The sequence below is a fragment of the Heterodontus francisci genome, chromosome 15 (genome assembly GCF_036365525.1).
Source record: "Heterodontus francisci isolate sHetFra1 chromosome 15, sHetFra1.hap1, whole genome shotgun sequence".
Classification (NCBI taxonomy): domain Eukaryota; kingdom Metazoa; phylum Chordata; class Chondrichthyes; order Heterodontiformes; family Heterodontidae; genus Heterodontus; species Heterodontus francisci.
The window spans coordinates 1,470,020-1,497,967 of record NC_090385.1 but is presented as its reverse complement, the minus strand read 5'-3'; the positions used below and the strand labels follow the sequence as shown (position 1 = coordinate 1,497,967).

The 27,948-nt window shown below is 46.1% G+C and overlaps 1 protein-coding gene and 1 long non-coding RNA gene across 3 annotated transcripts in view; one reads left to right on the top strand and one right to left on the bottom strand.

The window, feature by feature from the left end:
- Nucleotides 1-2,784, bottom strand: part of pabir2 (PABIR family member 2) — a 103,249-nt gene extending 100,465 nt beyond the window's left edge. For both annotated transcript variants that reach the window (XM_068047059.1, XM_068047058.1), the window contains exon 1: nt 2,491-2,784. In XM_068047059.1, the coding sequence (XP_067903160.1) occupies nt 2,491-2,594 (104 nt within the window). In that variant the 5' untranslated portion in view covers nt 2,595-2,784. The remainder of the gene's footprint in view (nt 1-2,490) is intronic.
- A 169-nt stretch (nt 2,785-2,953) lies between these two features.
- On the top strand, nt 2,954-15,422 carry LOC137377830 (uncharacterized). The gene is made up of 2 exons (XR_010976491.1): nt 2,954-3,088; nt 15,040-15,422. It is a non-coding gene; the product is annotated as an uncharacterized lncRNA (long non-coding RNA).
- The last annotated feature ends 12,526 nt before the right edge of the window (nt 15,423-27,948 follow it).

The window sequence follows — 27,948 nt, the reverse complement described above, 5'->3', positions numbered from 1 at the left end:
CCAAACCAGAGTTTTAGAAAGGGTCATTATGACTTCCTTGTTTTTGTACTCCATGACGCTTTATATAAAGCCCAGGATCCCATATGCTTTACTTTCCATTTTCTTATCCTGCCCTGCCACCTTCAATGATTTGTGAACATATATCCCCAGGTCTCTCTGCTGATAGGTAGGAAAGTAACTTGTGAAGAAGACATAAGGGGGCTACAAAGAGATATAGATAGGTTAAGTGAGTGGACAAAGACCTGGAAAATTGAGTATAATGTGGGAAAATGAGAAATTGTCGACTTTGGCAAGAAGAATAAAAAAAGCATATTATCTAAATGGCGAGAGATTGCAGAGCTCTGAGATGCAGAGTCATCTGGGTGTCCTAGTGCATGAATCGCAAAAGGTTAGCAAGCAGCTACAGCACATAATTAGGAAAGCTAATAGAATGTTATTGTTTATCGCGAGGGGAATTGAATACAGAAGTAGGAAGGTTAGGCTTCAGTTATACAGAGCGTTGGTGAAACCACATCTGGAGTACTGTGTACAGTACTGGTCTCCTTACTTAAGGAAGGATGTAAATGTGTTGGAGGCAGTACAGAGAAAATTGACTCGATTAATAGCTAGAATGGGTGGGTTGTCTTACGAGGAAAGATTGGACAGGCTAGGCTTGTATCCACTGGAATTTAGAAGAGTAAGAGGTGACTTGATTGAAACATACAAGATCTTGAGGGGATTTGACAGGGTGGATGTGGAAAGGATGTTTCCTCTTGTGGGAGAATCTAGAACTAGGGGTCACTTTTTAAAAAGGGGTCACCCAATTAAGACAGAGATAAGGAGAAATCTTTTCTCTGAGGGTCGTGAGTCTTTGGAATTCTCTTCCTCAAAAGGCAGTAGAAGCAGAGTCTTTGAATATTTTTAAGGCAGAGGTAGATAGATTCTTCATAAGCAAGAGGGTGAAAGGTTATCGGGGGTAGGTGGAAATGTGGAGTAATCAGTTCAGCCATGAACTTATTGAATGGCGGAGCAGGCACGAAGGACTGAGTGGGCCTACTCCTGCTCCTAATTCGTATGTTCATATGCTGCACCCTCATTTGAATTGTTCCCTCATTTTTTTTTGCCTTTCCTCATTCTTCCAACCAAAATGTATCACTTCACAGTATTAAATTTCATCTGCCACACATCCACCCATTCCACCAGCCTGTCTATGTCCTCTTGAAGTTTATCACTATGACTGCATAGTTTCATGGACAGCCAGCATGGACTCAGTGGGCTGAATGGTCTCCTGTGCTATAAATGACTATGACTCATTATCCTCCTCACCATTCACAATACTTGCAAGTTTTGTCTCATCTGCAAATTTTGATATTGTGCCCTGCGCACCCAAGTCTAGGTCATTAATGTAGATCAAGAAAAGCAGTGGTCCTAGTACTGACCCCTGGGGATTTGTACGTCTGTGGCACACAACCTGTTTAGCATTCATCGCCAAATCTGGCTAGACCACATAAAGCATTATCGGGTCCTGCTTTCCTCTGCCAAAATTTCTCACTATTCCAGGATCATCATGGTATGAAAAGCCAATCCCTACCCTCTATGCTTCAATACAACTCAACTTTAAAATTCCCATTTTCAAATCCCTCCATGGCCCTATCTCTGTACTCTCCTGCAGCTCTGCAATCCTCAGAGATATTGGCACTCCTCCAATTCTGGCCTCCTTTGCATCACAAATCTCTTCGCTCCACCATTGGCAACCACCTGGGCCCTAAGCTTTGAAATTCCTTCCCTAAACTTCTCCACCAAATTTCTTCCTCCTTGTCACCTGTCCTAGTATATCCTTGGCAGAGAGTCATTTTTTTCCAATTACTCTTCTGTGAAGCAGCTTAACACCATTAACCAACAAAAACCTATCAATCTCAGGTGTGAAATTTTCAACAGCTTTTTGTGGGAGAGTTCCAGATTTCCACTACCCTTTGTGTGAAGTGCTTCCTGACATCACCCCTGGACAGCCTGGCTCGAATTCAAAGGTTATGCCCCCTTGTTCTGGGTTCCCTCCCATAGGAATTGCCAGGTAGACAAAAAGACCCCAAGTCAGTCTGGTTTGCCATCTACTGTCAATCACGAAAAGATCAAAGGCAGGACAAGAGCCAACCAACACCTCCAGAATGTAAGGGGGTTGTGTATCTATAGTGTCTTTCACAATCTCAGGACATTTCAAGCGCTTTACAGCCTATGAAGGATTTTTTTTGAAATGTTGTCACTGTTATAATGTAAAGAACAGAACAGCCAATATCAGCACAGCAAGATCCCACAAACAGCAGTATATTACAGTGTTATTGTGCTGTTGTTGGAGGAATAAATATTGACCCCAGGACACCGGGAGAACTCCCCTGCTCTTCCAATAGTAACTCTGGGCACTGGATGCATCCATGAAAGGCGTGGGATCATACTATGCAACAGAGCTGCTCTGTCTCCATAACGACAGCAGCATGGTCCAGGCCTCGGGCCTACCTCAAGCCGTTGATCATGGGCGCGCTGTTGGATCTCCGCAGGCCGCCGCCATCGCTCGGAGCCAGCGGCACCGGGAGCTCCAGCTCCATCTTCTCCTGAGCCATCGGGCGGAGGCTCAGCCGCTCATACCGAGGCCGGAGCTCCCGAGCTGGGGCAGGACATGACGAAGTGCAGCCAGTGATGGCTTTGGGCTGACACACACACCTGAGGCCTGGGCCTCGCCCACATCCCCAGCCGTGAAGCAGCAGCGGAGGCCCCGCTCCCGATCCAACCGCCTCAATGTTACACCAACCAATCATAGAGCTTGAGGCTGACTGGCAGCGTTACCAACCAATCACAGAAGCAACAATTGAAAGGTAGCTGGGTCGACCAATCAGAGCGAGGCGGTGTCTCCTGACAACGCGAGCATTTGTAGCGTGACCATGACGTCATCCGTGTGTCCGAACATTTGCCAGTATGAATGCGCGCGCTGACGTCACCACGCAATGACCTCCTCCCCACCTTAATGGCCGCTTTTAGTTTCCCGCTCCCGACTACTCACCACTCCATCCTTGATAACCGCTTCTCTGGGTGCGCCGGGGTGTGAATGGCTGAAGCGGTAAGCGAGCAGCCGGCGGGGGAGGAGTGGGGCCTGTTGGGAGGGGGATGAAGGCGGCGATTGCCGCCGCTGAGGGGGTTTTTGTGTCACAGTGGAAGCTCCCTGTGAGGTGGCAGTGACTTTTCAGGCCATGAGGCTGCATTTGAGCATGGGTAGAAGATTAGTTAGCTAATAAGAAAGAGAGTAGGCAGAAATGGGTCATTTTCTGGTTGGAGTGATGTAACGAGTGTTCTGCTGGGCCTCATCCTTTCACAATTTATATTGTGAGGACCAGCTGAGAAAGGGGTCTCGGGTTCCCTCTCCGCCTTTACCTGGTCTTACCGTAACAGGGTTCAATTTTAAACACACCTTTATTTTTATCTCCCCCTTAGTGAATCCTTGTTCACTGCTTTCCAATTATAAGGCAGAGAAACCAGCCAAACAAATTTTCTTATTTTTAAAGAAAAAAGTTTGAACTTTATTAAACTTAAACTCTAATTCGGTTAATGCCTAGAGATATGTGTCGTGTCCACGCTAGCATACATACGTGATACACACGTGCAGATAGAGACAGAAAAGAGAAGAAATAAAGTGGAAAAGTTTGAGGTAATATCTGAAGATGGTTTTGGTTACTGTTCTTCGAGCTCACTGTAAAGTCCTTGATTGTAGGTAGGTCTTGCTTTTCATTGGGGTCCAGTATTCTTCTTAAACCTTGTTCGATGTAGGAGACTTTTTTGAAGTTCATGTGTCCTCAGTGGGTCCAGAGGCTTGTGAGAAAAATATGGGAGCAGACAGGAGAGGTCTTCTCACTCCAGGTGCAAACAGTCTTTCTGAGTTTAAAAACTCTCTGGTTAGTTCTTAGAAACATAGAAAATAGGAGCAGGAGTAGGCCATTCGGCCCTTCGGGCCATTCTAAGAAGATCATGGCTGATCGTCTGATTCAGTACCCTGTTCCTGCTTTTTCTCCATATCCCTTGATCCCTTTGGCATTAAGAAATATATCTATCTCCTTCTTGAATCACATGCAGTGCCCCAAACGATGGAAATGTTTTCAGAGCAACTTACAACAGGGACTGGAGCACATGCAGTGCCCCAGACAATGGAAATGTTCTCAGAGCAACTTACAACAGGGACTGGAGCACATGCAGTGCCCCAGACAATGGAAATGTTTTCAGAGCAACTTAACTAGGAGCAATCTCCATTTTCTTATAAAAATGAAGCAGACTGAAATCTCCAAAACGACTAAATAATTGCGAGAAAATGCCCGACGAAACCTCTCCTCCTTCCAATTTCAGAAACTCGCGCCGAAGCTTTGACGCATGCGTGAATATCAGAAGGTTGATGCATGCGTGAATACCCGTTGGCGTTGCGTAAAGCGCATGCGCTGAGGCCGACCAGGCGCGTTGCCCAAAGAAGCACATGTCATGCGATGACATCATCGGCACATGCGCTAAGCAGTCCTGGAAAGCCGGAACGCAGCGCACGCACAGAGAGCAGGAGACCATCTGCGCATGTGCGCAGCAGTCCTGGCAAGCCGGAACGCAGCGCACGCGCAGAGAGCAGGAGACCATGTGCGCACCGCGGCGCAGCCTGATGACTTCAGTGGCGGGCTGCGTTGTCAGGAATCACTTTGTTACTGTATACTTCCCACCTGCATTAGATCTTCCAAAATACATTACCTCACATTTGTCCGGATTAAACTCCATCTGCCATTTCTCCGCCCAAGTCTCCAACCAATCGATATCCTGCTGTATCCTCTGACAATCCTCATCACTATCCGCAACTCCACCAACCTTTGTGTTGTCCGCAAACTTACTAATCAGACCAGCTACATTTTCCTCCAAATCATTTATATATACTACAAAGAGTAAAGGTCCCAGCACTGATCCCTGCAGAACACCACTAGTCACATCCCTCCATTCAGAAAAGCACCCTTCCACTGTTACCCTCTGTCTTCGATGACCAAGCCAGTTCTGTATCCATCTTGCCAGCTCACCTCTGATCCCGTGTGACTTCACCTTTTGTACCAGTCTGCCATGTGGGACCTTGTCAAAGGCTTTACCGAAGTCCATATAGATAACATCCACTGCCCTTCCTTCATCAATCATCTTTGTCACTTCCTCAAAAAACTCAATCAAATTAGTGAGACACGACCTCCCCTTTACAAAACCATGCTGCCTCTCGCTAATAAGTCCATTTGTTTCCAAATGGGAGTAAATCCTGTCCCAAAGAATCCTCTCTAATAGTTTCCCTACCACTGACGTAAGGCTCACCGGCCTATAATTTCCTGGATTATCCTTACCACCCTTCTTAAACAGAGGAACATTGGCTATTCTCCAGTCCTCTGGGACCTCACCTGTAGCCAATGAGGATGCAAAGATTTCTGTCAAGGCCGCAGCAATTTCTTCCCTTGCCTCCCTTAGTATTCTGGGGTAGATCCCATCAGGCCCTGGGGACTTATCTACCTTAATGCTTTGCAAGACACCCAACACCACCTCCTTTTTGATAATGAGATGACCGAGACTATCTACACTCCCTTCCCTAGGCTCATCATCCACCAAGTCCTTCTCTTTGGTGAATACTGATGAAAAGTACTCATTTAGTACCTCGCCCATTTCCTCTGGCTCCACACATAAATTCCCTTCTCTGTCCTTGAGCGGGCCAACCCTTTCCCTAGTTACCCTCTTGCTCTTTATATATATATATATATAAAAAGCCTTGGGATTATCCTTAATCCTGTTTGCCAATGACTTTTCATGACCCCTTTTAGCCCTCCTGACTCCTTGCTTAAGTTCCTTTCTACTGTCTTTATTTTCCTTAAGGGATTCGTCTGTTCCTAGCCTTCCAGCCCTTACGAATGCTTCCTTTTTCTTTTTGACTAGGCTCACAATATCCCGCGTTATCCAAGGTTCCCGAAACTTGCCAAACTTATCCTTCTTCCTCACAGGAACATGCTGGTCCTGGATTCTAATCAACTGACGTTTGAAAGACTCCCACATGTCAGATGTTGATTTACCCTCAAACAACCGCCCCCAATCTAAATTCTTCAGTTCCTACCTAATATTGTTATAATTAGCCTTCCCCCAATTTAGAACCTTTACCCGAGGACTACTCTTATCCTTATCCACAAGTCCCTTAAAATTTATGGAATTATGGTCACTGTTCCCGAAATGCTCCCCTACTGAAACTTCGACCACCTGGCCGGGCTCATTCCCCAATACCAGGTCCAGTACGGCCCCATCCCTAGTTGGACTATCTACATATTGTTTCAAGAAGCCCTCCTGGATGCTCCTCACAAATTCTGCCCCATCTAAGCCCCTAGCACAAAGTGAGTCCCAGTCAATATAGGGGAAGTTAAAATCACCCACCACTACAACCTTGTTACCTTTACATCTTTCCAAAATCTGTCTACATATCTGCTCCTCTACCTCCCGCTGGCTGTTGGGAGGCCTGTAGAAAACCCCCAACATCGTGACTGCACCCTTCCTATTCCTGAGCTCCACCCATATTGCCTCGCTGCACGACCCCGCCGAGGTGTCCTCCTGCAGTACAGCTGTGATATTCTCCTTAACAAGTAATGCAACTCCCCCACCCCTTTTACATCCCCCTCTATCCCGCCTGAAGCTTCTAAATCCTGGAACATTTAGCTGCCAATCCTGTCCTTCCCTCAACCAAGTCTCTGTAATAGCAATAACATCATAGTTCCAAGTACTAATCCAAGCTCTAAGTTCATCTGCCTTACCTGTTATACTTCTCGCATTGAATCATTCTTCATTCTTCTAAACTCTAGTGAATATAGGGCTAGTCGACCCAATCTCTCCTCATAATTCAATCCTGCCATCCCAGGGATCAGCCTAGTTCAAAAAACCCTGGGCCAGCCAGTTAATCATGTGACTGGCTGGTTTAACCAGTACTGGCTTTTGTGGATTGTGTCACATGAACAGTCTCTGGAATGCTCTTCCTTACACATTCAATGTCTGGTGATCAAAATCCATTGTGGGTTGAATGTGTCAGGGAATGGTCCTTTTGTCTCCACAAGCACTGTCTGTTAGTATGCAAATGTTTTTCAGCTAATTGTCTGGCAGCCCTTGTAACAGGCCTTCTCTTCATCCCAGCAAGTTTAAAATCAATGTTCATATGACAAAATTAATATGCCTCATTCTTGGCAGGTGGTGGCTTGCATGACAATATGACTTGGTTGAAGGGACTGAAGGTATAGTTACTAACTTTGCTGATGACACAAAGATAGATTTAGAGATACAGCACTGAAACAGGCCCTTCGGCCCACCGAGTCTGTGCCGACCATTAACCACCCATTTATACTACTCCTACACTAATCCCATATTCCTACCACATCCCCACCTATCCCTATATTACCCTACCACCTACCTATACTAGGGGCAATTTATAATGGCCAATTTACCTATCAACCCGCAAGTCTTTTGGCTTGTGGGAGGAAACCGGAGCACCCGGAGGAAACCCACGCAGACACAGGGAGAACTTGCAAACTCCACACAGGCAGTACCCAGAATTGAACCCGGGTCGCTGGAGCTGTGAGGCTGCGGTGCTAACCACTGTGCCGCCCCCAGGTAGGAAAGTAACTTGTGAAGAGGACATAAGGAGGCGTCAAAGGGATATAGATAGGTTAAGTGAGCGGGCAAAGATCTGGCAAATGGAGTATAATGTGGGAAAATGTGAAATTGTCCACTTTGGCAGGAAGAATAACAAAGAAGCATATTATCTAAATGGTGAGAGATTGCAGAGCTGTGAGATGCAGAGGGATCCGGGTGTCCTAGTGCATGAATCGCAAAAGGTTAGTATGCAGGTTCAGCAAGTAATTAGGAAAGCTAATAGAATTTTATCGTTTATCAGAAGGGGAATTGAATACAAAAGTAGGGTGGTTATGCTTCAGTTATATAGGGCGTTGGTGAGACCACATCTGGAATACTGTGTACAGTACTGGTCTCCTTATTTAAGGAAGGATGTAAATGTGTTGGAAGCAGTACAGTGAAGGTTTTCTTGACTAACACCTGGAATGGGTGCATTCTCTTGTGAGAAAAGGTTAGACAGGCTAGGCTTGTATCCGCTGGAGTTTAGAAGAGTAAGAGGTGACTTGATTGAAACATATAAGATCCTGAGGAGTCTTGACAGGGTGGATGTGGAAAGGATGTTTTCTCTTGTGGGAGAATCTAGAATTAGGGGTCAATGATTAAAAATAAGGGGTCGCCCATTTAAGACAGAGATGAGAATTTTTTTTCTCTGAGGCTCGTGAGTCTTTGGAATTCTCTTCCTCAAAAGGCAGTGGAAGCAGAGTCTTTGAATATTTTTAAGGCAGTGGTAGATAGATTCTTGATGAGCAATGAGCAAGGGGGTGAAAGGTTATCGGGGGTAGGCAGGAATGTGGAGTTGAGGTTACAATCGGATCCGCCATGATCTTATTGAATGGCAGAGCAGGCTCGAGGGGCCGAGTGGCCTATTCCTCCTAATTAGTATGTTCGTAAGATTTACGGCACAGAAGGTGGCCATTTGGCCAATTGTCTGTGCCGGCTGAAAAGAGCTATCCAGGCAGATCTTTCCCTTTCAGCTCTTGGTCTCTAGCTGTAGGTTCTGGTACCTCAAGTGCATATCGTAAGTTTTTTTTTAACGTGACGAGGATTTCTGCCTCTACCACTCTTTCAGGCAGTAGTTCTAGACCCCCACCATCCTCTGAGTGAAGTAACTACTCCTCAACTCCCCTCTAATCCTTCTACTAATTACTTTACTTTAAATCTGTGTCCTTTGGTTACTGACATCTCTGCTGACAGAAATAGGGGCTTCCGATCCACTGTATCTAGACCCCTCATAATTTTATACACTGCAATTAAATCTCTCCTCAGCCTCCTCTGTTCCAAAGAAAATAACTCTAGCCTATCCAATTTTTCCTTTGAGTTAAAATTTTTCATTCCTGATAATATGCACATAAATCTCCTGTGAAGCCTCTCTAGTGCAATCATATCCTTCCTGTAATGTGACCAGACTAGTTCCAGAGATGTAGAGGAAAGGATAGCGAAGATGATTCTCGACAGGAGCGAGAGTAACAGGGTAGTGGTTATGGGGGACTTTAACTTTCCAAATATTGACTGGAAATACTATAGTTCGAGTACTTTAGATGGGTCTGTTTTTGTCCAGTGTGTGCAGGAGGGTTTTCTGACACAGTATGTAGACATGCCAACCAGGGGCGATGCCACATTGGATTTGATACTGGGTAATGAACCCGGCCAGGTGTTCGATTTAGATGTAGGTGAGCACTTTGGCGATAGTGATCACAATTCGGTTAGGTTTACCTTAGCGATGGGCAGGGACAGGTATATACCGCAGGGCAAGAATTATAGCTGGGGGAAAGGAAATTATGACGCGATTAGGCAAGATTTAGGATGTGTAGGATGGGGAAGGAAACTGCAGGGGATGGGCACAAACGAAATGTGGAGCTTATTCAAGGAGCAGCTAAAGCGTGTCCTTGATAAGTATGTACCTGTCAGGCAGGGAGGAAGTTGTCGAGCGAGGGAGCCGTGGTTTACTCAAGAAGTTGAAGCGCTTGTCAAGAGGAAGAGGGTGGCTTATGTTAGGATGAGACGTGAAGGCTCAGTTAGGGCGCTTGAGAGTTACAAGCTAGCCAGGAAGGATCTAAAGGGAGGGCTAAGAAGAGCAAGGAGAGGACACGAGAAGTCATTGGCGGATAGGATCAAAGAAAACCCTAAGGCTTTCTATAGGTATATCAGGAATAAAAGAATGATGAGTTAGAACAGGGCCAATCAAGGATAGTAGTGGGAAGTTGTGTGTGGAATCAGAGGAGATAGGGGAAGCGTTAAATGAATATTTTTCGTCAGTATTTACAGTAGAGAAAGAAAATGTTGCCGAGGAGATTACTGAGATACAGCCTACTAGGCTAGATGGGATTGAGATTCACAAGGAGGAGGTGTTAGCAATTTTGGAAAGTGTGAAAATAGATAAGTCCCCTGGGCCAGATGGGATTTATCCTAGGATTCTCTGGGAAGCCAGGGAGGAGATTGCAGAGCCGTTGTTGTTGATCTTTATGTCGTCATTGTCGACAGGAGTAGTGCCGGAGGACTGGAGGATAGCAAATGTTGTCCCCTTGTTCAAGAAGGGGAGTAGAGACAGCCCTGGTAATTATAGACCTGTGAGCCTTACTTCGGTTGTGGGTAAAATGTTGGAAAGGGTTATAAGAGATAGGATTTATAATCATCTTGAAAAGAATAAGTTCATTTGCGATAGTCAGCACGGTTTTGTGAAAGGTAGGTCGTGCCTCACAAACCTTATTGAGTTTTTCGAGAAGGTGACCAAACAGGTGGATGAGGGTAAAGCAGTGGATGTGGTGTATATGGATTTCAGTAAGGCGTTTGATAAGGTTCCCCACGGTAGGCTATTGCAGAAAATACGGAAGTATGGGGTTGAAGGTGAGTTAGATCTTTGGATCAGAAATTGGCTAGCTGAAAGAAGACAGAGGGTGGTGGTTGATGGCAAATGTTCATCCTGGAGTTTAGTTACTAGTGGTGTACCGCAAGGTTCTGTTTTGGGGCCACTGCTGTTTGTCATTTTTATCAATGACCTGGATGAGGGTGTAGAAGGGTGGGTTAGTAAATTTGCGGATGACACGAAGGTCGGTGGAGTTGTGGATAGTGTCGAAGGGTGTTGTAGGGTACAGAGGGACATAGATAGGCTGCAGAGCTGGGCTGAGAGATGGCAAATGGAGTTTAATGCGGAGAAGTGTGAGGTGATTCACTTTGGAAGGAGTAACAGCAATGCAGAGTACTGGGCTAATGGGAAGATTCTTGGTAGTGTAGATGAGCAGAGAGTTCTTGGTGTCCAAGTACATAAATCCCTGAAAGTTGCTACCCAGGTTAATAGGGCTGTTAAGAAGGCATATGGTGTGTTAGCTTTTATTAGTCGGGGGATCGAGTTTCGGAGCCACGAGGTCATGATGCAGCTGTACAAAACTCTGGTGAGGCCGCACCTTGAGTATTGCGTGCAGTTCTGGTCACCGCATTATAGGAAGGATGTGGAAGCTTTGGAAAGGGTGCAGAGGAGATTTACTAGGATGTTGCCTGGTATGGAAGGAAGGTCTTACGAGGAAAGGCTGAGGGACTTGGGGTTGTTTTCGTTAGAGAGAAGGAGGAGGAGAGGTGACTTAATAGAGACATACAAGATAATCAGAGGGTTAGATAGGGTGGATAGTGAGAGTCTTTTTCCTCGGATGATGATGGCAAACACGAGGGGACATAGCTTTAAGTTGAGGGGTGAAAGATATAGGACAGATGTCAGAAGTAGTTTCTGTACGCAGAGAGTAGTAGGGGCGTGGAACGCCCTGCCTGCAACAGTAGTAGACTCGCCAACTTTAAGGGCATTTAAGTGGTCATTGGATAGACATATGGATGAAAATGGAATAGTGTAGGTCAGATGATCGGCGCAACATCGAGGGCCGAAGGGCCTGTACTGCGCTGTAATGTTCTAATTCTAATTCTAACTGTACACAGTACTCTAGCTGTGGTCTAACTAGTGTTTATACAGTTTGAGCACAACCTCCCTGCTCTTGCATTCTATACCTCGGTTAATAAAGGAAATTATCCCATATGCCTTCATAACCACATTATTTACCTGTGCTATTACCTTCAAGTATCTGTGGATATTCACTCCAGGGTCCTTCTGTTCCTCTACATTTCAGAATTCTATAATTTATTGTGTTGCTTGCCTTGTTTGCCCTCCCCAAATGCATTACCTCACACTTCTCCACATTGAATTCTATTTACCATTTTTCTGCCCACCTGACCAGTCCATCGATATTTTGCTGCAGTCTGCAGCTTTCTTCCATACTGTCAACCACGTGACTAAATTTTGTATTATCTGCAAACTTTATAATGCTCCTTACATGTAAGTCATTGAGATATACCATGAAAAGCAAGGGACCCAGTACAGAGCACTGTGGAACACAACTACAAACAGCCTTCTAATCACAAAAACACATGTTGACCATAACCCTTTGCTTCCTGCCACTTCTGTTCGGAAGAGCCAACACAGATCTGTAAAAGGCAGATCGTGCTTGACTAATCCAATTGAATTTTTTGATGAAGTAACAGAGAAGGTTGATGAAGGGAATACAGTGGCTGTTGTCTATATGGATTTTAAGAAAGTGTTTAATAAAGTACCACATAAAAGGCTGGTTAACAAAATTGAGGCTCATGAAATAGAAAGGTTAGTGTCAGCTTGGATAAAAAGTTGGCTCAAGGACAGAAATTGCAAGTCACGGTAAATGATAGACAGTGGTGTTCCCCAAGGGTCAGTGCTAGGACCACTGCTTTTTTTTGAAAAATATATATGTCTTGGATATTGGAATATAGAGTAGAATCTCAAAATTTGCTGATTACCAAACTTGGAGGTGTGGCAAACAGTGAGAATGATACCAATTCACTACAACATGACATAGACAGGCTAGCAGAATGGGCAGACAAGTGGTTGATGGAATTTAATACAGGGACGTGTGAGTTGATGAATCTTGGGAGAGGGAGAGGCCATATAGACTTAATGGTACAGTTCTAAAGAATGTGAAGGAACAGAGGGACCTGGGGGTGCATCTGCATCGATCTTTGAAGGTGGCAGGACGTATTGAGAGAGTGGTTAATAAAGCATATGGGATCTTGGACTTCATAAATAGAGGCATTGAGTACAAAAGCAGGGAAGTTATGCTGAACCTTTATAACGCTCTGGTTAGGCCACAACTAGAGTATTGTGTCCAGTTTGGTCACCACACTTTAGGAAGGATGCGAGGGCCCTTGAGAGGGTGCAGAGGAGATTGGAAAACCTGGGGCTGTTCTCCTTGGACCAAAGATGATTGAGGGGAAACTTGATCGAGGTGTATAAGATTATGACAGGTTTGGATATGGTACACAAAGAAAAACTGTTCCCATGAGCTGATAGTACAAGGACTAGGGGACACAGATTTAAGGTTTTGGGCAAGAGATGCAGGGGGAATATGAGGAAGAACTTTTCACACAGCGAGTGGTAATGACCTGGAACACTCTGCCTACGAGGCTGGTGGAAGCAGAGATGATGAATGATAGCAAAAGGAAATTGGATGGGCACTTGTGGGAAATAAACTTGCAGGCCTACACAGATAGAGTTGGGGAATGGACTGATTGGATTGCTCTACAGAGAGCTGGCGTGGACCGAATTGTCTCCTCCTCTGTCATAATGACTGACTCTATGATGCAATCTGCCACTTTCCCCTGGATCCCATGAGCTTTTACTTTTCTGACCAGTCCACCATGTGGGACCTTGTCAAAAGCCTTGCTAAAATCCATGTAGACTACATTGAACATGTTATCCTCATCGACTCTCCTTGTTACCTCCAAAAAAGTTAGTCGAGTTAGTCAGACATGACCTTCCTTTAACAAATCCATGCCCTTGATTAAGATGTGCTTTTCTAAATGATGATTTATACTGTCTTTCAGAATTTTTTCTGATATTTAGCCAGCAATGACGTAAAGCTGACTGGCCTATAATTACTTGGACTATCACTTCCTGCCTCTTTTAAAGAACAGTACATTAGCAGTCCTTCAGCACCATGCCTGTAGCCAGAGGATTGCAAAATGATGATCATTGCCTCTTCTCAGTTCCTATAGTCCTGTATCAATGCCTAACTAATCCCACTGTCTCTCCATGGTCCTCTCAAACCCAAATAACATCCATTTCCCTGTGCGTTCTCCATAGCCCTGTATCAACCCCAAACTACTCCCACTGCCCCGCTCCCTCCCTCCCCACAGCCCTGTATCAACCCCAAACTAATCCCGCAGCCCCACTCCCTCCCTCCCTCCCCACAGCCCTGTATCAACCCCAAACTACTCCCACTGCCCCGCTCCCTCCCTCCCCACAGCCCTGTATCAACCCCAAACTACTCCCACAGCCCTGTATCAACCCCAAACTAATCCCACAGCCCCACTCCCTCCCTCCCCACAGCCCTGTATCAACCCCAAACTAATCCCACTGCCCCACTCTCTCCCCACAGCCCTGTATCAACCCCAAACTACTCCCACTGCCCCGCTCCCTCCCTCCCCACAGCCCTGTATCAACCCCAAACTACTCCCACAGCCCTGTATCAACCCCAAACTAATCCCACAGCCCCACTCCCTCCCTCCCCACAGCCCTGTATCAACCCCAAACTAATCCCACTGCCCCACTCTCTCCCCACAGCCCTGTATCAACCCCAAACTAATCCCACTGCCCCACTCTCTCCCCACAGCCCTGTATCAACCCCAAACTAATCCCACTGACCCACTCTCTCCCCACAGCCCTGTATCAACCCCAAACTAATCCCACTGCCCCACTCTCTCCCCACAGCCCTGTATCAATCCCCAAACTAATCCCACTGCCCCACTCCCTCCCTCCCCACTGCCCTGTATCAACCCCAAACTACTCCCACTGCCCCACTCCCTCCCTCCCCACAGCCCTGTATCAACCCCAAACTAATCCCACTCTCTCCCCACAGCCGTGTATCAACCCCAAACTAATCCCACTCTCTCCCCACAGCCCTGTATCAACCCCAAACTAATCCCATTGCCCCACTCTATTCCAATAAACCTGCTAAACCGGTCTTGCAGAGAATCTCCTAATGCTGCAACCAGCTCTACTGCTTAAATTTTTGCTTGGTAACGTAGTGTAGGAGCTCAGTGCAGATGTACGCCAACCTGTGTCTGACCTTTCTGTATTTGGGTAAGTGAGATGTGACCCTACCAGTCCGGAATGTGCATTCAGACAAACAGAAACTACTCGGGAGAAACTCTCAGGAGCTGGGTTTGGAAATGGCTAAGTGATGGATTGATTTCTGTGTTCCTTAGTCAACTGCCCAGAAAGGTCAACCTTTGTGAAGATTTCTGATGAAAGGTCATTGACCTGAAACATTAACTCTGTTTTTCTCTCCACAGATGCTGCCAGACCTGCTGAGTATTTCCAGCACTTTCTGTTTTTATTACCTTTGAGGATTTGTCCAGGCAACAAGAGGCCAACATTTCAGAAGTTGCTCCAATCTACAAAACAGACAACAGAAGCCAGGAGGAAGAAACAAAGAAAAATGTCCTAAAGTTAATGTTTCAGAATTAGATAGAAGGGTAACATTATAGTTCAGAGGGATGAAAACCAAAAATGACAGTTAAAGTGTTTTGTTTGTAATTAAGCTTTCACACTTTATTTGCAGAGTTGAATTATTCCAGTGAGGCTACTTCAGATATTTGAGTAGTTTTGTTACAGGTGTTTGTTTCATCATCATTGCACTGAAAACTTACAAAATACATGAGAAAGACATCATTTATTTCATAGTTCAATTCTTTTGCCTAATATTTCTTAACACAAGGTTGATATCCTATTTGGGGCTCTCACTCTGTTGCAGTGTGTATCTCTATTTTACACATTCAAATTAGAATGTTATTTTCCAAAATTCTTTTTGCTTTAATTCAGTCTTTTCTTATGCCGGGGTGTTGTGTTTTCCAGCTTTATGTTCAAATCTACACTTTGTGTCCCAAACTCCTCCATCACCATTCCTGGTTATGTCCTGCCCCGGTGGCAGGACAGACCCATCAGAGGTGGCGGCACAATGGTATGCAGCTGGGAGGGAGTGCCTTGGGAGTCCTCATTATTGACTCCGGACCCCATGAAATCTCATCTTCTTTGGCCTCCATGTCTCGAGAGACAATGGGTAAGCGCCTGGAGGTGGTCAGTGGTTTGTGAAGCAGCACCTGGAGTGGCTATAAAGGCCAATTCTAGAGTGACAGACTCTCCCACAGGTGCTGCAGATAAAATTGGTTGTCGGGGCTGTTACACAGTTGGCTCTCTCCTTGTACTTCTGTCTTTTTTCCTGCCAACTACTAGGTCTCTTCGACTCGCCACTCTTTAGCCCCACCTTTATGGCTGTCCGCCAGCTCTGGCGATCGCTGGCAACTGACTCCCATGACTTGTGGTCAATGTCTCAATACTTCACGTCGCATTTGCAAACGTCTTTAAAGCAGAGACATGGACGGCCGGTGGGTCTGATACCAGTGACGAGCTCGCTGTACAATGTGTCCTTGGGGATCCTGCCATCTTCCATGAGGCTGACATGGCCAAGCCATCTCGAGCGCTGCTGGCTCAGTAGGGTGTATATGCTGGGGATGTTGGCCGCCTTGAGGACTTCTGTGTTGGAGATACGGTCCTGCCACCTGGTGCCAAGGATTCTCCGGAGGCAGCAAAGATGGAATGAATTGAGACGTCGCTCTTGGCTGACATGCGTTGTCCAGGCTTCACTGCCGTGGAGCAAGGTACTGAGGACACAGGCTTGATACACTCGGACTTTTGTGTTCCGTGTCAGTGCACCATTTTCCCACACCCTCTTGTCCAGTCTGGACATAGCAACGGACGCCTTTCCCATGCACTTGTTGACTTCTGCATCGAGAGACAGGTTACTGGTGATAGTTCAGCCTAGGCAGGTGAAACTTGAACCACTTCCAGAGTGTGATCGCCCTCATAGTATCAGGGCAGTCATGGGGAAGGAAACCTCCTGCTGATTACCACCTACCGCCCTCCCTCAGCTGATGAATCAGTACTCCTCCATGTAGAACATCATGTGGAAGAAGCACTGAGAGTAGCAAGGACACTAAATGTACTCTGGGTGGGGGACTTCAATGTCCATCACCAAGAGTGGCTCGGTAGCACCAATACTTAGCAGACTAGGCTTGCGGCAGGTGGTGAGAGAACCAACAAGCAGGACAAACCTGCTTGACCTCGTCCTCACACCTACCTGTCACAGTTGCATCTGCCCATGACATTATTGGTAAGAGTGACCACTGCGCAGTACTTGTGGAGGTAAACTCCCGTCTTCACATTGAGGACACCCTCCATCGTGTTGTGTGGCACTACCACTGTGCTAAATGGGTTAGATTTCGAACAGATCTAGCAACTCAAAACTGGGCATCCATGAGGTGCTGTGGGCCATCAGCAGCAGCAGAATTGTATTCAACCACAATCTGTAACCTCATGGCCCGGCATATCCCCCACTCTACCATTACCATCAAGCCAGGAGACCAACCCTGGTTCAATGAGGCGTGCAGGAGGGCATGCCAGGAGCAGCAGCAGGCATACCTCAAAATGAGGTGTCAACCAGGTGAAGCTACAAGACAGGACTACTTGCATGCCAAACAGTGGAATCAGCATGCGATAGACAGAGCTAAGTGCTCCCACAACCAATGGATCAGATCAAAGCTTTGTCACGATTCCGGAGGTCCCCAGCATCACAGATGCCAGTCTTGAATCAATTCTATTCACTCCACGTGATATCAAGAAATGCCTGAAGGCACTGGATACTGCAAAGACTATAGGCCGTGACAACATTCCGGCAATAGTACTGAGGACTTGTGCTGCAGAACCTGCCGCACCCCTAGCCACGGTGTTCCAGTACCGCTACAACACTGGCGTCTAGCTGCCAATGTGGAAAATTTGCCCAGGTATGTCCTATCTACAAAAAGCAAAAGAAATCCAATCCAGCCAATTACTGCCCCATCAGTCTACTCTCAATCATTAGCAAAGTGGTGGAAGGTGTCATTGACAAGCAGCACTTACTCAGCAATAACCTGCTCAGTGACGCTCAGTTTGGGTTCCGCCAGGGCCACTCAGCTCCTGACCTCATTACAGCCTTGGTCCAAACATGGACAAAACAGCTGAATTCCAAAGGTGAGGTGAGAGTGAGTGCCCTTGACATCAAAGCAGCATTTGACGGAGTATGACATCAAGGAGCCCTAGCAAAACTGGAGTCAATGGGAATCGGGGGGAAAACTCTGATTGGAGTCGTATCTAGCGCAAAGGAAGATGGCTGTGGTTGTTGGAGGTCAATCATCTCAGTCCCAGGACATCACTGCAGGAGTTCCTTAGCGTGTCTTCGGCCCAACCAACTGTTACGTCAACGACCCTCAAACAGAAGGTCAGAGTGGGGATGTTCGGTGATGATTGTCTGAAGAACAACAACTTATATTTATATACTGCCTTTAACATAATAAAATGTTCTAAGGTGCTGCACAGGAACATTATAAAACAAAGTATGACACCAAGCCACAAAAGGAGATATTACGTGGTGATGTCACTGGACTAGTAATCCAGATTCCAGGCTAATGCTCTGGGAACATGGGTTCGAATCCTATGATAACAGGTGGTGAAATTTGAATTCAATTAATAAATTTGGAATTAAAAAGCTAGTCTAATGGTGACCATGAAACCATTGGCGCTTGTTGTAAAAACCCATCTGGTTCACGAATGTCATTTAGGGAAGGAAATCTGCTGTCCTTACCTGGTCTGGCCAACATGTGACTCCAGACTCACAGCAATGTGGTTGACTCTTAAATGTCCTCGGAAATGGCTTAGCAAGCCACTCAGTTCAAGGGAAATGAGAGATGGGCAATAAATGGCCTAGTCAGCGATGCCCACATCCCACAAACAAGTAAAAAAAAAATTAATTGGAGAAAAGAGGTAGGTACAGAGGATAAGGAAATGGAGTTTCTACAATATGTACAGGTCTCCTTTCTAACCAATATGTAAAAAGTCCAACAAAGGAAAATTCACTATGTGGGTGGCGCAGTGGTTAGCACCACAGCCTCACAGCTCCAGGGACCCGGGTTCAATTCTGGGTACTGCCTGTGTGGAGTTTGCAAGTTCTCCCTATGACCTTGTGGGTTTTCGCCGGGTGCTCCGGTTTCCTCCCACAGCCAAAGACTTGCAGGTGATGGGTAAATTGGCCATTGTAAATTGCCCCTAGTGTAGGTAGGTGGTAGGGAATATGGGATTACTGTAGAGTTAGTATAAATGGGTGGTTCTTGGTCGGCACAGACTCGGTGGGCCGAAGGGCCTGTTTCAGTGCTGTATCTGCAAATAAAATAAATAAAAAATAATTAGGATAGATGACCAAAAGTTTTTCTGAAGCGGTAGGTTTTAAGAAGTGTCTTAAAGAAGGAAAGTGAGGTGGAGAGGCAGAGAGATGTAGGATGGGGCATAGACAGCTGAAGTTGCAGCCATCAATGGTGAAGCAATTAAAATCAGGATTTCAAAAGAGGCCAGAATTGGCGGAGCGCAGATGTAGAGTCATTTATGACACAGAAGGAGGCCATTCAGCCCATCCAGTCCATGCCAGGTCTCTATGGAGCTATGCTGTCAGTTTCACTCCCCAGTTTGATCCCCATCACCCTGCAAGTCTATTTCTCTCAGGTGACCATCCACCTTCCTCTTGAAATCATTGATTGTCTCCGCTTCCACCACCCTGTGGGCAGTGAGTTCCAGGTCATTATCACCCACTGTGTGAAAAAGTGCTACCTCATATTCCCCCGCATCTTTTGCCCAAAACTTTCACTGTGTCCCCTTGTACCATTTGGCAATGGGAACAGTTTTTCCCTGTCTAGCTTATCTAAGCCTGTCATAATCTTGTACAATTCTATTAAATCTCCTTTGTTCTAAGGAAAATAAACCTAGCTTTGCCAACCTAACCTTGCAACTAAAATCCCCATCCCTTGAACCATTCTGGTAAATCTCCTCTGCACCCTCTCAAGGACCCTCACATCCTTCCTGAAGTGTGGTGACCAGAACTGGATGCAATTCTCCAGTTGGGGCCTAATCAGAGCTTTATAAAGGTTCAGCATAACTTCCCTGCTTTTGTAATCAATGCCTGTATTTATGAAGCCCAAGATCCCATATGCTTTGCTAACCACTCTCTTAATATGGTCTGCCACCACATGAACCCCTAGGTCACACGTAGAAAATAGGGGCAGGAGTAGGCCATTTGGCCCTTTGAGCCTACTCCGCCATTCATTATGATCATGGCTGATCATCCAACTCAGTAACCTGCTCCCACTTCCCCCCCCCCCCAATATCCTTTGATCCCTTTAGACTCAAGAGCTATATCTAACTCCTATTACAGCGACAGAAAGGACGTTTGAGGACTCGTCTACTGAGCTAGTATGGGCCGAGGTTAGAAACAGGAGAGGTGAGGTCACCCTGTTGGGAGTCTTCTATAGACCTCCAAATAGTTCCAGAGATGTAGAGGAAAGGATAGCGAAGATGATTCTCGACAGGGGCGAGAGTAACAGGGTAGTTGTTATGGGGGACTTTAACTTTCCAAATATCGACTGGAAATACTATAGTTCGAGTACTTTAGATGGGTCAGCTTTTGTCCAGTGTGTGCAGGAGGGTTTTCTGACACAGTATGTAGACAGGCCAACCAGGGGCGATGCCACATTGGATTTGGTACTGGGTAATGAACCCGGCCAGGTGTTAGATTTAGATGTAGGTGAGCACTTTGGTGATAGTGATCACAATTCGGTTAGGTTTACCTTAGCGATGGGCAGGGACAGGTATATACCGCAGGGCAAAAATTATAGCTGGGGGAAAGGAAATTATGATGCGATTAGGCAAGATTTAGGATGCGTAGGATGGGGAAGGAAACTGCAGGGGATGGGAACAATCGAAATGTGGAGCTTATTCAAGGAGCAGCTACTGTGTGTCCTTGATAAGTATGTACCTGTGAGGCAGGGAGGAAGTTGTCAAGTGAGGGAGCTGTGGTTTACTAAAGAAGTTGAAGCGCTTGTCAAGAGGAAGAAGGCGGCTTATGTTAGGATGAGACGTGAAGGCTCAGTTAGGGCACTTGAGCGTTACAAGCTAGCCAGGAAGGATCTAAAGGGAGGGCTAAGAAGAGCAAGGAGAGGACACGAGAAGTCATTGGTGGATCGGATCAGGGAAAACCCTAAGGCTTTCTATAGGTATATCAGGAATAAAAGAATGACTAGAGTTAGAGTAGGGCCAATCAAGGATAGTAGTGGGAAGTTGTGTGTGGAATCAGAGGAGATAGGGGAAGTGTTAAATGAATATTTTGCATCAGTATTTACAGTAGAGAAATAAAATGTTGTCGAGGAGAATACTGAGATTCAGACTACTAGGCTAGATGGGATTGAGGTTCACAAGGAGGAGGTGTTAGCAATTTTGGAAAGTGTGAAAATAGATAAGTCCCCTGGGCCAGATGGGATTTATCCTAGGATTCTCTGGGAAGCCATGGAGGAGATTGCAGAGCCTTTGTCCTTGATCTTTATGTCGTCATTGTCGACAGGAATAGTGACGGAAGACTGGAGGATAGCAAATGTTGTCCCCTTGTTCAAGAAGGGGAGTAGAGACAGCCCTGGTAATTATAGACCTGTGAGCCTTACTTCGGTTGTGGGTAAAATGTTGGAAAAGGTTATAAGAGACAGGATTTATAATCATCTTGAAAAGAATAAGTTCATTAGCGATAGCACGGTTTTGTGAAGGGTAGGTCGTGCCTCACAAACCTTATTGAGTTTTTTGAGAAGGTGACCAAACAGGTGGATGAGGGTAAAGCAGTGGATGTGGTGTATATGGATTTCAGTAAGGCGTTTGATAAGGTTCCCCACGGTAGGCTATTGCAGAAAATACGGAAGTATGGGGTTGAAGGTGATTTAGAGCTTTGGATCAGAAATTGGCTAGCTGAAAGAAGACAGAGGGTGGTGGTTGATGGCAAATGTTCATCCTGGAGTTTAGTTACTAGTGGTGTACCGCAAGGTTCTGTTTTGGGGCCACTGCTGTTTGTCATTTTTATCAATGACCTGGATGAGGGTGTAGAAGGGTGGGTTAGTAAATTTGCGGATGACACGAAGGTCGGTGGAGTTGTGGATAGTGTCGAAGGGTGTTGTAGGGTACAGAGGGACATAGATAGGCTGCAGAGCTGGGCTGAGAGATGGCAAATGGAGTTTAATGCGGAGAAGTGTGAGGTGATTCACTTTGGAAGGAGTAACAGCAATGCAGAGTACTGGGCTAATGGGAAGATTCTTGGTAGTGTAGATGAGCAGAGAGTTCTTGGTGTCCAAGTACATAAATCCCTGAAAGTTGCTACCCAGGTTAATAGGGCTGTTAAGAAGGCATATGGTGTGTTAGCTTTTATTAGTCGGGGGATCGAGTTTCGGAGCCACGAGGTCATGATGCAGCTGTACAAAACTCTGGTGAGGCCGCACCTTGAGTATTGCGTGCAGTTCTGGTCACCGCATTATAGGAAGGATGTGGAAGCTTTGGAAAGGGTGCAGAGGAGATTTACTAGGATGTTGCCTGGTATGGAAGGAAGGTCTTACGAGGAAAGGCTGAGGGACTTGGGGTTGTTTTCGTTAGAGAGAAGGAGGAGGAGAGGTGACTTAATAGAGACATACAAGATAATCAGAGGGTTAGATAGGGTGGATAGTGAGAGTCTTTTTCCTCGGATGATGATGGCAAACACGAGGGGACATAGCTTTAAGTTGAGGGGTGAAAGATATAGGACAGATGTCAGAAGTAGTTTCTGTACGCAGAGAGTAGTAGGGGCGTGGAACGCCCTGCCTGCAACAGTAGTAGACTCGCCAACTTTAAGGGCATTTAAGTGGTCATTGGATAGACATATGGATGAAAATGGAATAGTGTAGGTCAGATGATCGGCGCAACATCGAGGGCCGAAGGGCCTGTACTGCGCTGTAATGTTCTAATTCTAATTCTAACTGTACACAGTACTCTAGCTGTGGTCTAACTAGTGTTTATACAGTTTGAGCACAACCTCCCTGCTCTTGCATTCTATACCTCGGTTAATAAAGGAAATTATCCCATATGCCTTCATAACCACATTATTTACCTGTGCTATTACCTTCAAGTATCTGTGGATATTCACTCCAGGGTCCTTCTGTTCCTCTACATTTCAGAATTCTATAATTTATTGTGTTGCTTGCCTTGTTTGCCCTCCCCAAATGCATTACCTCACACTTCTCCACATTGAATTCTATTTACCATTTTTCTGCCCACCTGACCAGTCCATCGATATTTTGCTGCAGTCTGCAGCTTTCTTCCATACTGTCAACCACGTGACTAAATTTTGTATTATCTGCAAACTTTATAATGCTCCTTACATGTAAGTCATTGAGATATACCATGAAAAGCAAGGGACCCAGTACAGAGCACTGTGGAACACAACTACAAACAGCCTTCTAATCACAAAAACACATGTTGACCATAACCCTTTGCTTCCTGCCACTTCTGTTCGGAAGAGCCAACACAGATCTGTAAAAGGCAGATCGTGCTTGACTAATCCAATTGAATTTTTTGATGAAGTAACAGAGAAGGTTGATGAAGGGAATACAGTGGCTGTTGTCTATATGGATTTTAAGAAAGTGTTTAATAAAGTACCACATAAAAGGCTGGTTAACAAAATTGAGGCTCATGAAATAGAAAGGTTAGTGTCAGCTTGGATAAAAAGTTGGCTCAAGGACAGAAATTGCAAGTCACGGTAAATGATAGACAGTGGTGTTCCCCAAGGGTCAGTGCTAGGACCACTGCTTTTTTTTGAAAAATATATATGTCTTGGATATTGGAATATAGAGTAGAATCTCAAAATTTGCTGATTACCAAACTTGGAGGTGTGGCAAACAGTGAGAATGATACCAATTCACTACAACATGACATAGACAGGCTAGCAGAATGGGCAGACAAGTGGTTGATGGAATTTAATACAGGGACGTGTGAGTTGATGAATCTTGGGAGAGGGAGAGGCCATATAGACTTAATGGTACAGTTCTAAAGAATGTGAAGGAACAGAGGGACCTGGGGGTGCATCTGCATCGATCTTTGAAGGTGGCAGGACGTATTGAGAGAGTGGTTAATAAAGCATATGGGATCTTGGACTTCATAAATAGAGGCATTGAGTACAAAAGCAGGGAAGTTATGCTGAACCTTTATAACGCTCTGGTTAGGCCACAACTAGAGTATTGTGTCCAGTTTGGTCACCACACTTTAGGAAGGATGCGAGGGCCCTTGAGAGGGTGCAGAGGAGATTGGAAAACCTGGGGCTGTTCTCCTTGGACCAAAGATGATTGAGGGGAAACTTGATCGAGGTGTATAAGATTATGACAGGTTTGGATATGGTACACAAAGAAAAACTGTTCCCATGAGCTGATAGTACAAGGACTAGGGGACACAGATTTAAGGTTTTGGGCAAGAGATGCAGGGGGAATATGAGGAAGAACTTTTCACACAGCGAGTGGTAATGACCTGGAACACTCTGCCTACGAGGCTGGTGGAAGCAGAGATGATGAATGATAGCAAAAGGAAATTGGATGGGCACTTGTGGGAAATAAACTTGCAGGCCTACACAGATAGAGTTGGGGAATGGACTGATTGGATTGCTCTACAGAGAGCTGGCGTGGACCGAATTGTCTCCTCCTCTGTCATAATGACTGACTCTATGATGCAATCTGCCACTTTCCCCTGGATCCCATGAGCTTTTACTTTTCTGACCAGTCCACCATGTGGGACCTTGTCAAAAGCCTTGCTAAAATCCATGTAGACTACATTGAACATGTTATCCTCATCGACTCTCCTTGTTACCTCCAAAAAAGTTAGTCGAGTTAGTCAGACATGACCTTCCTTTAACAAATCCATGCCCTTGATTAAGATGTGCTTTTCTAAATGATGATTTATACTGTCTTTCAGAATTTTTTCTGATATTTAGCCAGCAATGACGTAAAGCTGACTGGCCTATAATTACTTGGACTATCACTTCCTGCCTCTTTTAAAGAACAGTACATTAGCAGTCCTTCAGCACCATGCCTGTAGCCAGAGGATTGCAAAATGATGATCATTGCCTCTTCTCAGTTCCTATAGTCCTGTATCAATGCCTAACTAATCCCACTGTCTCTCCATGGTCCTCTCAAACCCAAATAACATCCATTTCCCTGTGCGTTCTCCATAGCCCTGTATCAACCCCAAACTACTCCCACTGCCCCGCTCCCTCCCTCCCCACAGCCCTGTATCAACCCCAAACTAATCCCGCAGCCCCACTCCCTCCCTCCCTCCCCACAGCCCTGTATCAACCCCAAACTACTCCCACTGCCCCGCTCCCTCCCTCCCCACAGCCCTGTATCAACCCCAAACTACTCCCACAGCCCTGTATCAACCCCAAACTAATCCCACAGCCCCACTCCCTCCCTCCCCACAGCCCTGTATCAACCCCAAACTAATCCCACTGCCCCACTCTCTCCCCACAGCCCTGTATCAACCCCAAACTACTCCCACTGCCCCGCTCCCTCCCTCCCCACAGCCCTGTATCAACCCCAAACTACTCCCACAGCCCTGTATCAACCCCAAACTAATCCCACAGCCCCACTCCCTCCCTCCCCACAGCCCTGTATCAACCCCAAACTAATCCCACTGCCCCACTCTCTCCCCACAGCCCTGTATCAACCCCAAACTAATCCCACTGCCCCACTCTCTCCCCACAGCCCTGTATCAACCCCAAACTAATCCCACTGACCCACTCTCTCCCCACAGCCCTGTATCAACCCCAAACTAATCCCACTGCCCCACTCTCTCCCCACAGCCCTGTATCAATCCCCAAACTAATCCCACTGCCCCACTCCCTCCCTCCCCACTGCCCTGTATCAACCCCAAACTACTCCCACTGCCCCACTCCCTCCCTCCCCACAGCCCTGTATCAACCCCAAACTAATCCCACTCTCTCCCCACAGCCGTGTATCAACCCCAAACTAATCCCACTCTCTCCCCACAGCCCTGTATCAACCCCAAACTAATCCCATTGCCCCACTCTATTCCAATAAACCTGCTAAACCGGTCTTGCAGAGAATCTCCTAATGCTGCAACCAGCTCTACTGCTTAAATTTTTGCTTGGTAACGTAGTGTAGGAGCTCAGTGCAGATGTACGCCAACCTGTGTCTGACCTTTCTGTATTTGGGTAAGTGAGATGTGACCCTACCAGTCCGGAATGTGCATTCAGACAAACAGAAACTACTCGGGAGAAACTCTCAGGAGCTGGGTTTGGAAATGGCTAAGTGATGGATTGATTTCTGTGTTCCTTAGTCAACTGCCCAGAAAGGTCAACCTTTGTGAAGATTTCTGATGAAAGGTCATTGACCTGAAACATTAACTCTGTTTTTCTCTCCACAGATGCTGCCAGACCTGCTGAGTATTTCCAGCACTTTCTGTTTTTATTACCTTTGAGGATTTGTCCAGGCAACAAGAGGCCAACATTTCAGAAGTTGCTCCAATCTACAAAACAGACAACAGAAGCCAGGAGGAAGAAACAAAGAAAAATGTCCTAAAGTTAATGTTTCAGAATTAGATAGAAGGGTAACATTATAGTTCAGAGGGATGAAAACCAAAAATGACAGTTAAAGTGTTTTGTTTGTAATTAAGCTTTCACACTTTATTTGCAGAGTTGAATTATTCCAGTGAGGCTACTTCAGATATTTGAGTAGTTTTGTTACAGGTGTTTGTTTCATCATCATTGCACTGAAAACTTACAAAATACATGAGAAAGACATCATTTATTTCATAGTTCAATTCTTTTGCCTAATATTTCTTAACACAAGGTTGATATCCTATTTGGGGCTCTCACTCTGTTGCAGTGTGTATCTCTATTTTACACATTCAAATTAGAATGTTATTTTCCAAAATTCTTTTTGCTTTAATTCAGTCTTTTCTTATGCCGGGGTGTTGTGTTTTCCAGCTTTATGTTCAAATCTACACTTTGTGTCCCAAACTCCTCCATCACCATTCCTGGTTATGTCCTGCCCCGGTGGCAGGACAGACCCATCAGAGGTGGCGGCACAATGGTATGCAGCTGGGAGGGAGTGCCTTGGGAGTCCTCATTATTGACTCCGGACCCCATGAAATCTCATCTTCTTTGGCCTCCATGTCTCGAGAGACAATGGGTAAGCGCCTGGAGGTGGTCAGTGGTTTGTGAAGCAGCACCTGGAGTGGCTATAAAGGCCAATTCTAGAGTGACAGACTCTCCCACAGGTGCTGCAGATAAAATTGGTTGTCGGGGCTGTTACACAGTTGGCTCTCTCCTTGTACTTCTGTCTTTTTTCCTGCCAACTACTAGGTCTCTTCGACTCGCCACTCTTTAGCCCCACCTTTATGGCTGTCCGCCAGCTCTGGCGATCGCTGGCAACTGACTCCCATGACTTGTGGTCAATGTCTCAATACTTCACGTCGCATTTGCAAACGTCTTTAAAGCAGAGACATGGACGGCCGGTGGGTCTGATACCAGTGACGAGCTCGCTGTACAATGTGTCCTTGGGGATCCTGCCATCTTCCATGAGGCTGACATGGCCAAGCCATCTCGAGCGCTGCTGGCTCAGTAGGGTGTATATGCTGGGGATGTTGGCCGCCTTGAGGACTTCTGTGTTGGAGATACGGTCCTGCCACCTGGTGCCAAGGATTCTCCGGAGGCAGCAAAGATGGAATGAATTGAGACGTCGCTCTTGGCTGACATGCGTTGTCCAGGCTTCACTGCCGTGGAGCAAGGTACTGAGGACACAGGCTTGATACACTCGGACTTTTGTGTTCCGTGTCAGTGCACCATTTTCCCACACCCTCTTGTCCAGTCTGGACATAGCAACGGACGCCTTTCCCATGCACTTGTTGACTTCTGCATCGAGAGACAGGTTACTGGTGATAGTTCAGCCTAGGCAGGTGAAACTTGAACCACTTCCAGAATGTGATCGCCCTCATAGTATCAGGGCAGTCATGGGGAAGGAAACCTCCTGCTGATTACCACCTACCGCCCTCCCTCAGCTGATGAATCAGTACTCCTCCATGTAGAACATCATGTGGAAGAAGCACTGAGAGTAGCAAGGACACTAAATGTACTCTGGGTGGGGGACTTCAATGTCCATCACCAAGAGTGGCTCGGTAGCACCAATACTTAGCAGACTAGGCTTGCGGCAGGTGGTGAGAGAACCAACAAGCAGGACAAACCTGCTTGACCTCGTCCTCACACCTACCTGTCA